Here is a 13,934-nt window from a genome sequence, read left to right as displayed (position 1 = left end):
ACTTACATTTGTAAACTTCACTCATGTCAGCAGACCCAATGAGAATATTTATGGGTGCAAGTATTTGTAGGAGCAGGCTCTCAAACTGGTGTTCATATTTCTAATCGGTTTCCATTGGGTTATCCAAACACCAAGGGCTAGTTGTTTATATACAAGGTACTTTTATAGATTACTTCACAAATTAATATTCTATTTGAGGCCAACAAATAGAAAGCATTAAAAAAAGTTTACATTGTTAATACCTGGAGATGTGGTCAACTTTTTACCTGTAACGACTGCAGTAGCTGTCTCAATGTTTGAGGCATCTGTCACTTTCTGTTGGTTCCCTGCAGTTTTCTTTATGAAAAAATAATTTTGGTACTTTATTCAAAGAAAACGTCAATCAAGAATTACAATGAACTGCTTCAATGATTGTGCAACTGTGAGAACATATATGTTATAATTTAACTCAGTTCACTACTTTTTGAAGAAGTGGATAACTGTACACCATCTACCACTTTTGTTTAAAGAAAACCACAAAAGCAAACTAATATATTTCTCTGGCTTTATATCTTCTCCTGGAAATGGGCTCATCAAAAGTTGCTGGTGTCAAGGTGAGATAAGATTAAAAAAATATACACTTTATACTATCTCCACTGCATCTTTGCATTGACTCTGAAATATGATCAGTTTACTGCTTTTATAATGCCGTATTTTATAATAATTTTCTTGCAAAAACCATCATAAAAAATATTTTACAAAATAGATTGTGGAGATTTCCACAGAGTATCTGCTAAACTTTAAAAACTTAAATTTAATATTCCAATTTAAACTGGAATATAATCTACGTTAGGAATTGGGATGGATGTAAATTAATAAAAAGACAGATCTTGGATATTATAGTTCCTTTTTTTTTTTAAGCTAACATTTGAGCTGGGTGTCAGATATACATGACATACCCACAACATACCATACCCCAAGACACAGGCAGGGGACCAGACATTTACCAACAGACATTATGGGATGATACCTCATTCCCTATTGACCTTCAGGATGATACAGGAAATGGCAGATATGAATCAAGTAGCTTCTGCAATATCGATAGAGTGATATAGATAAAATAAGCAACCAAGCACACACATAAAAGAGGTGCTGGTGCACAGTTCTGCTGCAGCATGAAACCCCTTTACCCATCTCTGTACACAGTCTTTCTCCCAAGTTCTCTCACCCTCTCTGCAGGGGGCGGGGGGAAATGAGTGAAGGAATGAAAATGCAATGCCACGGTTTCCTCTCTTTCACAGTTGGGGAGAGAAGATGCCTCAGCAAAAGAATACTATGCTTTGAAGATAATCCAGTTTATAACATCACACAAACTCAATAAGCTTTCTACATATACCAAATACTAGGATACTATGTTCGGTTTCAACAGCTTATATCCATCATCATAGATAAGTTGGTTCTACTACAGTATTATATTCATTGACAAGTCCTCACACAATGTTATGATTCTTGTTTAAATGCATTGCTCTTTGCCACAACAAATTTTAAACAAACACTGAAAAGTCACGAAGAGCAAATGGATTCTCCAATGATACTTACTGTCTGGTCTACAAGTTTATTCACTTGTTTTTGGAGCTTTTGGCATTCCTTGAACTTTTCTCGATAATGGTCAGCAGCCATCTGCAGACGAAGCTTCAGATCCTCAACCTCTCTGCGTAGTTCCTGCTCTACTGTGTTCAAAATTTCCTTTTTAAAAAATAAAAATAAAAAATATATATCAAAATATATATTCTCTTTTGTTCAAATCAATACTATAGAACCTTTTTCAGGCAGTGGTAATGAAGACAAAGATCTGATTTTGAGGGGAAGAGATGGGGAATAATCCTTTTTCTTGGTAGCAAGAACACAGGTCCTACAATGAGAGCCACTCTGAGCAGAAGGTGATGGAGTGAGAGGGCATTCATCAGAGACACAAATATGTCTCTCTGGGTCTGTGAGCTGATCTGCATCCACCACAACATGAGTTCGAGCATTCTAGGGCCTATTCTAATATATGGCAACTGACTATGCTTCTGAAGGAATTATATACAACTAAGAATTGGCAGAGCACAACTGTGTTCCATCATGCCCCATATGTCAGTGGGAGAAGTGAAGTGGAGATATACGATTGTTGCAGGAACCAAATAACTCAGCTTTAGCCACTGGGGTAATTCTCACCTGTTCAGTTTTGGCCAAACTTTGGCTCCTTTCTGCAGCCTGAATGGTGCAATGGACCAGAGATAATCTGGCCAATTTTTCTGAGAATACTTTTCAAAGATACGTTGTAAAGTAATATATACCTTTTCAACTCTACCCTCATAATAAAGAATGCTGGGATATTTGAAAATGAAAGAATAAAGTAAATTGCTTTTGCTACATTTTGGAACCATAGGTGCACATTCTATGAATTTTCAGGCTGGCACACTATTTTTATAGTCCTACCTGTAATAGCTACAAACCCACTGAAGTCAATGCAAGTCTTTCCATTTGAATTCAATGGGCTTTGGATTAAACAGCCTCTGATGGATAATATACTCATTCATGATGGTTTTAAATATATTACTACTTATTAAAAAAAGTTTAGCAAAGAATCCACTTTGATCCACAAATTCTGAACCATTTGAGAAAAGGATGTATAGTTTTCTTCTGCTGAGGAGAGAAACTTTAGCAAGAGAAGAATCCCATCCAGTAGTTCTTATCTCATTTGCACCGATTTTAGAACAACCTGACCCACAGACGAGTTAAAAAGAGTCAATTTAAAATAATCCAGCTATCACATTGCTGTATTAGTCTGTAAAAATGTCTAAAAAAATTCCTAAATATTCCCATAAAAACTATTAAAGAATCTTCTTTATAATCAGACCTTCTAATCAATTTACATGCTTTAAATTACAAGTAATATCATCAATGGTGAGATAGAGGTTTTATTAATTATCCAGAAACAAGTTTTGTTTTCATGATTTTATCAAAACTAAAAACTGCTGTAACTAAACAAGCTCACAACATCAGATTTTGTGAACAACATGAATAAATCTCAGAACAAAAAAGGTAACATTTTACCTGTTCACTTTTTACAAGAGAGACTTTTTTAAGCTCAGCTACAGCATCAGCAAGCTGCTTCTTCAACTTCTCATTTTCCAATCGAGCACTATGAAGATCTGCCATTGTCTTATCTCGCACATTTACTGTATCACTCAGCTCTTTTGACAATAAGACAGCTTCCTGCTTGCTAGCCTGAATATGATCTTCAGCTTTCCGAAGTTGTTCCTTTAAAATATCTGCATCCTCCTGAAAGAAAAAAAAACAAAAACTTGTTGTTTGAATATAGTGCTTCCCATTGCCATGGTTATGGTTATGAGATCTGAACATTTCAAATAAAAAGCAAAATTTCCCTGATAGCTCTATCAAAGACATTATGAAGTATAGTAAGTAAAACAGTTACCTTTTCCGTAACTGGTGTTCTTCGAGATGCGTTGCTGATGTCCATTCCATATTAGGTGTGTGCGCTTGCAACATGCACTGGTGCTGCAAGTTTTTCCCTCAGCAGTATCCGTAGGGGACTGGCTCTGGTGCCCACATGGCACAGTAAAAGGGGCACCGCCGGCTCCCTGCCCTTAGTTCCTTGTCAGAGACGCCAAGTAGTGGGGATGGAGGACAGGTTGTGGAATGGACATGAACAAAACATCTCAAAGAACACCAGTTATGGAAAGGTAACTGTCTTTTCTTCTTTCAGTGCTTGCTCATGTCCATTCCATATTAGGTGACTCCAAAGCAGTACCAACAGAGGTGGGTAGGAGTTCACGGACATGTAAATTGCAACACAGCTCTGCCGAACCCAGCATCATCCCTGGCCTGCTGAGTGATGGCATAATGAGTCGTGAAAGTGTGGACAGAGGACTACGTTGCAGCTCTACAGATGTCCAGGATAGGGATGTGCACCAGGAAGGCTGCCGAAGACGCCTGAGCTCTAGTCGAGTGGGCTCTGACAATTGGCGGCAGCAGAACCCCAGCCAGGTTGTAGCAGGTCTTTATGCATGAGGTAATCCAATTGGAAATCCTCTGCGTGGACACTGGAAGGCCTTTCATCCTGTCCACTGTAGCAATGAAGAGCTGAGTTGATTTACAGAAAGGCTTGGTACGTTCAAAGTAAAACCTTCAGCTGTCCAGCACATGAAGACACCTCTCTTTACTGGTCTTGTGCGGTTTGGGACAGAACATGGGGAGGAAGATGTCCCAGTTCATATGGAAGGTGGATATCAAATTCGGCAGGAAGGCCGAGTGGGGCTGCAGCTGAACCTTGTCTTTGTAGAAGACTGTGTACGGCGATTCTGAGGTCAAGGCTTTAATTTCAGAGATCCGTCTCGCTGATGTCACTGCCACCAGGAACGCGACCTTCCATGGCAGGTAGGAAAGGGAGCAGGAACCAAGCAGCTCAAAGGGCAGGCCAGTGAGCCTAGAGAGGACCAAGTTAAAATCCCACTGCAGGACAGGAGCCCATACCTGCGGGAAGAGTCTCTCGAGCCCTCTCAAGAATCTGATTGTCATATCATGGGAAAACACCATCTGTCCTTGGCTTAGTGGGTGAAAAGCGGAAATGACTGCGAGATGTGCTCTAATGGAAGAGTGCGCCAGGCCCTGGTATCTCAAATGGAGCAGGTAGTCCAGGACAGTCTGTTTGGAAGAACACAAGGGAGAGATGCCATGTTCTGATGCCCAGCGGGAAAACCTCATCCACTTGGCCAGATAAGTCAGTCTAGTTGAGGGCTTCCTACTCCCCAGGAGAACCTGCTGAATCTCTTCCGAACAGGTCTGCTCCTCCAGGTTCAGCCACGAAGCATCAAAGCTGAAAGGTAGAGGGAATCGAGGTTGGGGTGTAAGAGCCAACCGTGGTACTGTAACAGCAGGTCCAGTCGGTTGGGCAGGGGCCGCTGACAGGCTCATGAGCCTGCCAAACCAGTGCTGGCGAGGTCACTACGGGTCGATCATGACAACCTGCACTTTGTCTGTCTTGATCTTTGCCACAACCCTGCTGATGAGTAGAATCGGAGGGAACGCTTACAGCAGGCTCCCTGATCACGACAGGAGGAAGGCATCAGAGAGGAAGCCCCTGCTGAGACCTTGCCGAGAACAAAACCGCTGGTACCTCCTGTTCTGTCTGGTAGCGAACAGGTCCACTTAGGGAGTTCCCCACTTTTGGAACATCATGAAGGCTCCCTCTGGATGGAACGACCACTCATGGAGAGGAGAAGTCCCTACTGAGCTGGTTTGCCAGCGTATTCTTGACACCAGGAAGGTGACAAGCTTCCAGGTGAATTTGTGGCTAATGCAAAAGTCCCATAGACGGAGTGCCTCTTGACAAAAAGCCAACAAGTGTTCCCCCTTACCTGTTGATGCAGAACATTGAGGCTGTGTTGTCCGTCAGGACTCATACAACTTTGCCCAACAGGTGGGGCAGGAAGACTCCACACCCCAGCCGGACTGCTCTGAGTTCTCTGACGTTCATGTGCAACTTCGCCTCCTCCAGGGACCACATCCCATGTCTGGAGGTTACTGAGCTGTACACCCCAGACGTGGTCCGAGGTGTCCGACACCAACTCGATGGAGTGAGGGGGGGTTATCAAACAGAACCCCCTCCAGGACTGTCCTGCGGTCGGTCCACCATTGCAGTGAGGTCAGTATCGCCAGGGGAATGGTAACAATTTTTTCCAGGGAGTCCTGGGACTGGGAGTAGACCATCGCCAGCCATTGTTGCAGGGGCCGCATCCAGAGCCTGGCACGGTGGACAACGTAAATGCACGCTGCCATGTGACCCAGCAGGTGCAGACCTAGCTGTAGTTAGGGGGAACATGGAGACTTCTGCAATGAGGTTTGTCAATGTGTGGAACCTTTCCAGCAGCAGGACCACTCTGGCGCAGGTCAAGTTGAGGACCACTCCGATGAACTCTATCCTCTGCACTGGCACTAACCATATACAACTATATTACAGGATTTCAAAGTTTGCAAGAACAGAGAATGAAATAATGCTAGCTGAAGAAGCAGACATTCCAGCACTGTCACTGGCAGCAAGGAAGAACTGAGGGTGGGGGGAGATGGCGGTGGCCCTTATACCACGCCATGTGGGTGCCACTGCCAGTCCCCTACCGATACTGCTAAGGAAAAAACTTCCAGCACCGCAGCATATGGTGAGCACACATACCTAATATGGAATGGATATGAGCAAGCACTCGAAGAACTGACTTGTACACACGCGCCTCCTATTTTTTCCCTTATTTTATTGACTCAAATTGCGTACAATCATTTCTCATTAAAATGAGTTAAAAGTATACTATATATGAACAATCTTTGTTTCAAAAATAGATGTGTCAATAAGTAATATTTTTACTTATTACTTTGCACACTACCTTTTAAATGCATTTCAAGCTTACATTTTAAACACAATTAACATAACTTTAAAAACGTATTTTGTACTCTAACATTACAACAGTTCTGATAAGCAGAAACAGCTAGCTACAGTTTCACAAACAGAATTCACTTGTATGGTAGAGAAGACTTTACATAAAAGCACTGGGTGACATCCTCTCTCTTGCTTGGGCCCTGTACACCATGAAAAGACTGGGAGTGGTGAAGAGGTGCCCTAAGAGCCCCATATATGGCCAAAGGAGGATTCTTTTGGTGCAGACACTGGGAAAGATAGAGCCATAAGGCTATCTTCCAAGGACCTGCTTCACGAGCCCTGGCATAGGAAGCGTGCCGGGATGGGACTACAACAGGACAGGGACAGAGTCACAGCACTCAGTGCTGCAAAGATTCCAGGCAGCACTGCATACCACAGGGCAGCTCCAGGAGGTTGATGTAATTTAGACAAGCACATGCCCTTTGACTGTGTTCTGGGATGCACCCAATGTTTCATTATGTCAGATACTTGAATTTAGTCATAATTACATTCACCAAAGGTTAGAGTAGCCTAATATTCTCAAGTTTGTCCTTTTGGGGGAAAAAATTGTGACATTGAAAGTAACAGATTAGGTTGGATACTAAATACAATTTCAAGGAAATGTATGTACAAAAGCCACCCAGCATAAAAATATTTCAGTGGTAAATCTTTAGTTGCTGAAAAGAGTACCACTGAGTAGACCAGGGATGGGCAAACTTTTTGGCCCGAGGGCCACATCTGGGTGGGGAAATTGCATGCAGGGCCATGAATGTAGGGCTGGGACAGGGGGTTGGGGTGCGGGAGGGAGTGCGGTGTGCAGGAAAGGGCTCAGGGCAGGGGGTTGGGGTGCAGGTGTGCGGCAGGGGGCTGGGGTGCAGGAGGGGTACCGAGTGTGGCAGGGGGTTGGGATGCAGGAGGGGGTTCAGGGTGTGGGCTCCAGCCCAGTGCCGCTTACCTTGAGTGGCTTCCGGGTGGCAGCGGACAGGCTCCCCATTCCCAGCCAATGGGAGCTGCAGGGGGAGGTACCCACAGGTGAGGGCAGTGCATGGAGCCCTCTGCCCCCACTCTCCCCAGGGACATGGTGCCAGCCACTTCCGGGAACACTGCGGGGCCTGCAGCACCACAGGGGTGGCAATCCCCCGGACTGGATCCAAAGCCCTGATGGGCCAGATCTGGCCCGCAGGCCATAGTTTGTCCACCCCTGGAGTAGTGGAAATAGGTGCTGAGGTGTGGAAATAGTAAGTGAGGGATGCTTGGGAAGATGTCGAGAGGCAGCTGCTGAAGACAGTTTGGGCACACTTCAAAATGGCGACCACTACATGATGTTGGCCATTTGAAGTATCCAAAACCAGGGGTTTTTTTAAATAAAAGTAGGAGTGGAATCTTACAAAGACTATTGTATTTTTTTAAATCATACACCTAGTTTGAATACGTTTTTAGATAGTTTACATTGTGCATGTGAGCTTTTCATTCATACACTAGTAAATAGGGTATAATTCCATCATTACAGAATAAACTAAACTAGTGTCCAAAAGCCCCAACCAAGATTGTGGCTTCATTGTACTAGATATTCTAGAACCACATGATCACTGCTTCTTTACCCCGTGGTATAGGTCATATTAATCAGTTATATCTCTGCAAATCTGTGGGATTTAGTAACACATAATAAAGAAATGTTAGGGAACCCTCAAGAAATGGCAGTAAGTGCTCAGCAAGTTTAACAAATGAAATATAGATACTGTTTTATCCATTCCTCGAACAAACACTTCTGAGGTAAAACACAGTAACTGTTTTATCAATATATTCAGCAGCAAAACCATAAAGCAGTCAAAAGAAGGAAAATGAGAAATATCTAGTCTAAACTGCAGACAACATGCTGTCCTCTTTCTTCACTTGCTATTTCCATTGTCAACAGCACTACTTTCACACTTCCATTGAATACCATTCTCATAATCCTTGTCACTAGATTGCAGGTTTCTTTTCTTTCAAGATCCTGATGACTTCTTCAAAGAGAAGACTAACAAGACCAGTTGATTTGCCTTCCTTGTCATATACCACCCAAAATCCTCTCTATTGTGGTTCCTACCTTTTCCACCCTGCTCTCAAGGTTAATTCTTCCTGAAAAAGTCTTGAAGCCAATTCAACTTCCTCGAGTTTTTTTCTGATCTTGTCCTCTTGTTTGATACCTTGTCCTCCCTTGGTCTTCATGTCACTGTTAAATCTTGTCAATGCATTATACTAATTGTTCCTTCAACATCTATTTTGGTGGATCCTCTTCCTCTCCCTCCACCTAACTCCATAAAGTGAGGGGTAGCTCAGTGGTTTGAGCACTGGCCGGCTAAACCCAGTGTTGTGAGTTCAATCCTTAAAGGGGCCATTTAGGGATCTGGGGCAAAAATCTGTCTGGGAACTGGTCCTGCTTTGGGCAGGGGGTTAGACTAGATGACCTCCTGAGGTCCTTTCCAACCCTGATATTCTATGATTCTAAGTCCTAACAGGGATACGACCTTGGTTCCCTTCTCTTCTGGTATTTTTATCTATTGACATGACAACTACCATCTCTGTGCTGACAACTCACAAATTAACTCTCCATGCCTGTGTCCATCCATCTCTCCCTTCATTTTAGCCTGTCTCAGATATCTTCCCCCCTCCCTGATATTTTTCCCATCAACTCAAACTTAGCATGGCTAAAACTGAACTCATTTTGTTCCTAAACCCTCTCCCATTTCTCTGTCTTTATTGAAAACTCCTCTATCCTCCCTGATAGTCAGGCATATATCCTGGAGGTGACCTTCAACTCCTCCCACTCCTTTGCTGAACACATATAACCTTAAATTAAAAACGATTTCAGCTTGTGAAGTGTATTTTCAAATTGGGCCAATTATATCAGTACCGCTTACCTTGTTTGAGGAGGAAAGCAAGAAAGCTCTCTTCAGGTTTTCTTTTTCAGCTATACATAGCTGTAACTTGCCAACCTCCTCTTTGTAATGGGATATCATATTTTCTTTGTTTGCATCCAAATTCTTTAATGTATGGACCTCTTTTACTAGCTTGGTGTTTTCTATTTCTGTATTCTTCAAGTGTATCTGTAATGATGCTCAAAAGTGTCAAACTCATCTTTTCCAATTAAATCACAGGAATCAGTCACATTATAAAGACCATTGTGTATCTCAAATCAAAGAATAACTTCTTACCTGTTCATTTAAACGTTTTCTAAGTCCTCCTATATCAGGCTTGACTATCAGTTTCCAGCAGATAGAGATACTAATCAAAAACTTAATGTCACTATCCTTATATTAAAAGCTTTCTGACTGCTACTTTCTAGCTGTACCATCCAACACCAGCTTTGCTATACTAGTAGAGACCACAGCCTTGTTCTAAGAATAGAGCAAGCATAACAATTCTGAAAACTCTAACACAGTGGCTCTCAACCTTTCCAGACTACTGTACCCCTTTCAGGAACCTATACCCCTTTCACCTCACTTAAACCCCTTGGTCACAAAATCAGACATAAGAATATACAAGTATCACAGCACACTAAGAAAAATTGCTTACTTTCTCGTTTCCACCACATAATTATAAAATAAGTCAATTGGAATACATATATTGTACTTACTTTTCAGTGTATAATATATAAAGCCATATAAACAAGTCATTGTCTGTATGACGTTTTAGTTTATACTGACTTTGCTAGTGCTTTTTATGTAGCCTATTGTAAAACTAGGCCAATATCTAAATGAGTTGACGTACCCCCTGGAAGACCTCTGCGTACCCCCGGGGTACGCATACCCCTGGTTGAGAACGACTGGGCTAACACTTTCCTGACCAGGATGGAATATCTAGACAGGTATAAAATGATTTGGGGAAATTACAGAGAGGCATCACTCTTCTAACATCCTCCTCTTATACCTGTCTAGTTAAATGGGACTGCAACAGCAGTACCCAGTATCAGAGACAATGGGTGGGACTACCTGGAAAGAGCAGTCAGCTACAACCAAGTAATATTTGAAGATGCTACTATACCCAATATGTAATGGCTAGTAAATAAGTGTTACAAATCCCAAGCATGTGCCCAATGCACATCTAGAAGTCTCCCATTTGCTCTGTCCGCTCACAAGGAAAACACTGTGGTTATGGAATGTGCCTTGATGTTTACAGGAGACTTAGGGACTAGGCTTTCCCAGTATTGTCTCTAATACAAAGAGCTGCTCCTTGGATGCAGACATGTTTTCAGGCACACCCTTTTTTTTTTTTTTAAAAAAGCTATGTAGATACCGTAAAGATGTGAATGTTCTAACATCTCATCCAGACAACTGCTTCTAAGAGGAGTAGATAAAGAATGATTGCCTTAAATAAGCCCTAGTACAAGCTAGCAGAGACATTTCTGAAGTACCACTGTATCTACCTTCTCAAATCGATTTGTCTGAGGTAGTACAATAGATTGATATAAAAAGAAACATATTCATAGTAACCAGGATGGCTCCAGAAGCTCACTTTGACTAGTTAGGAGGGTTTGGAATTTTACCATTGAAGCCTTGTCTACAACAAAAAGGGTTTACAAGTATAGCTCGACTGGCTAAACCACCTAGTGGAGATGCAGTTTGAACTCTTTTGCTAGTATGAACATTGGGTCTCCACTGTTCCAGTATGCCTCTAGAGACCCTTCCATATCTTCTGCCAAATTCTGATGTTTTTCCCATCCATTTTTATCCAAGAGTATTCAGTTTATCACATCTCTCTCTAAAATGTCATTAGTCTTATTCTAAGTCATCTAGCTTAAGGACATACAGCTGGAAAGAATATGTTACCTTGTAAAGTTCCTTCTCGTCCTTTTCAGTCTTTAACTGACATTCAAGTTGTTCTTTCTCAAAGACGACTTTCTTCAATTTGTCTTTCAGACTAGGGAATGGATTGATTGATATTAATGTAGTAATTCATTCAAATGTTACATTTCTTCTCAATTATGAGTGCATAAACACCAAAAGTAACACTAAAATAAAACGAAGTCTTGCAAGAAGATGGCCAAATACCTGTCTAACTCAGTTTCTTTTGCAATAGCTTTCTGAGTAACAGTCATGATATCTTCTTCAAGTTGGAGAACTTTCGAAGTAGTCTCATCGTACTTTTTCTTTAGTTCTTCATTTTCAATTTTAAGAGTTTCTGATGCTTGAAGATTACCCTTTTAAAATATATATGTACATACATAGATATTATTTATGATAAGGAATACATTTAGAAACACATTTTCAAATAGTTTAGAGGGTCAATTTCTATACTTTTAAAGCTGACTCTACTCTAAACAACTTCCTCATTACACTCATTAATGCATTTTTTAAATATAATTTTCCACGTTAAAAGAAAAACACACTATTTATTATAAATTCTAAACTAACTAAATTGTGCATACATACAACCTACTTTCATACTGTAGCACACTTGTTCAACTAAGGAAACATGGGATGTAAATCAATTGTTTTTTGGTCATGTTACATCTTTCCAGCTCTCGGTATTTTAAAAAAAGCAATACTTATGTCTCTAAAATGGAAACATACTTGCAAAAAGAAGATTCAGTTTTAAAGATTTAATGCAAATTGGGGTCTTGAGGATACCTGTCTTCATATAAGTGTAACTAAGCAACTCACCAGAAGGGAGAGAAATTTTATCGGGTTCTCTTACTGAATATACTTTTAACTACATTTAACAGGATGAAACAGAAGGGACTTAAAGACTTAATATCACACTGTAGAACAGACTGTACTAACACAGAGATGGGCTGGATGGTCCCAAAAGGTTTTTCCAGTTCTAATTTCTTATATCTCGAATGTTGTATCTTTTCATATAAACGTATATATTTATAAGCCTGTTCCCAACTACATACAGAAAATAGGTGTATTTACTTAACACACATATATAAATCCACACAAGGGATTAAGAATTAAGCAGAGATCGAAAAGGGGAAAAAAGGTGAACAACTAGAGCCCTGCACAGATACAAAAATGTGTATCTGCATCCGATACGCAAAAATTGTCTGCAGATATCTGTAGATTTGCGGGTCTCTACTTATCGTGGCCAGGATGAGGCTCTGAGCCCCACTCCGGAGCCCAGTTGCGGAGTGCCTCGCTGGCAGCTATGGGGAGCCCACACAGAGTCACAGACCCTCCACCTGTCCTCGGCCGGGCGGAGACACTGCCGGGGACTGCTGTCACCCACTCTTCTCCCCCCCACCCCCCAGCAGCTCCACAGTGGCCTGGCGGGGAAGAGGTGACCTGTGGAGCTGCCTGGGGCCCCCATCCAGGGCAGGTGGAGGGTCCGCCGCAGCTCCCCACAGCTGCCCATCCGGCTCTTACCGTGGCCGGGCTGTGACTCCGAGCCCCATCTCACCCACCCTGGCTGGGTCAAGGAGAGCCACACTGGCAGCAGTGAGGAGCCTAGGTCCGTCCACCTGCCCTGGGCAGGAGGCCTGGGGGGCAGGGACACAGGCCCGAGGCTGCTTAGAACCCAGGCTCCCCACAGCTGCCAGCATGGGTCTCCCCGACCCAGCTCCGGCGGAGGGGCTTGGAGCCGCAGCCCGGCCACTGTGTTCTACCTCTTTACCATCATTACCAATAATAAAGATTCTGGAAACTAAGTTAGCTGGCAATGATGTTTATGATGCCTATGGCTAAAAAGAATCCAGCTCATTCTCCCACGACTGTCAGTTCTAAGATGTTGTCAGTAGTAAAACTATGTTTTTGTCAGTCAAGCAAGCAGATACAACTTTGGAAGACATGTAAAATAATTCCTTATCATACTTAAAACATACTTTTAAAAAAGATATTTGCACCAGCAAATCCAAAAATAAAACCCAGGGTTTATCATAAAAACTCAAACATAACCTCACTTGTATCAACAACCACTACAATTATTTCTTTCATTTCTAAGAAAATACAGAAGTAGGAAACAAGTGAATCCATCTAAATTAACTATGAAGGCAACGTACACTTGCTTTCAACAAAATCTTAAAACGTTTATATTGTGCATAAATCTGAGATACTTAAACAGATTTAAGGCTTAATCCTGCAAACACCCATGTGAAATAACATTGTTCACATAATTAGCTTCCACTAGCTTCAATGAGATTACTCAGATGTGTAATGTTTGCAGGAAGGAGTCTATGGACACTTCTATAAATATACACACAAAAAAGCCCCATATTGATTTTGTAGTACATGTTATAGTTTACTTTAGGACACATTAATTCTGTCATTTCACAGAAAACTGCCATTTGATCATGGCTATTCTCAAATACATATTTGAAATAAAATGCAATAATTTCATTTATCTGTACTACTTAAGAATGTCTGCAAATTAGTCCTTCCACCAAATTAGATCAACAATTTGCCTAAATTAATCAGTTTAAAAAATAAGTAAGGCAAGATCAATTAAAACATTTACAGGTAATCAGTTTTCTCCTCATAAGAGCATTGACAGCACTTAAGGGAGA

General features: G+C 41.7%; 1 protein-coding gene across 7 annotated transcripts in view; it reads right to left on the bottom strand.

The window, feature by feature from the left end:
• The window catches only part of TAX1BP1 (Tax1 binding protein 1), a 76,106-nt gene that overhangs the window by 24,603 nt on the left and 37,569 nt on the right, over nucleotides 1-13,934 (bottom strand). For 6 of the 7 annotated variants that reach the window (XR_005593824.1, XM_039523428.1, XM_039523423.1 and 3 more), the window contains exons 6-11: nucleotides 11,482-11,630; nucleotides 11,260-11,350; nucleotides 9,352-9,537; nucleotides 3,079-3,306; nucleotides 1,579-1,725; nucleotides 267-336 (exon numbers count right to left, since the gene is read on the bottom strand). Coding sequence is in view for 6 of the 7 variants with exons in the window: in XM_039523428.1 (XP_039379362.1) it covers nucleotides 267-336; nucleotides 1,579-1,725; nucleotides 3,079-3,306; nucleotides 9,352-9,537; nucleotides 11,260-11,350; nucleotides 11,482-11,630 (871 nt within the window). In the remaining variant the exon portion in view is untranslated. The remainder of the gene's footprint in view (nucleotides 1-266; nucleotides 337-1,578; nucleotides 1,726-3,078; nucleotides 3,307-9,351; nucleotides 9,538-11,259; nucleotides 11,351-11,481; nucleotides 11,631-13,934) is intronic. The other variant, XM_039523427.1, reaches the window with a different exon arrangement.

The sequence above is a fragment of the Mauremys reevesii genome, linkage group 2 (genome assembly GCF_016161935.1).
Source record: "Mauremys reevesii isolate NIE-2019 linkage group 2, ASM1616193v1, whole genome shotgun sequence".
NCBI lineage: Eukaryota > Metazoa > Chordata > Testudines > Geoemydidae > Mauremys > Mauremys reevesii.
Note: the sequence above shows the minus strand (reverse complement) of the source record. Positions and strands in the feature narration are given on the sequence as shown.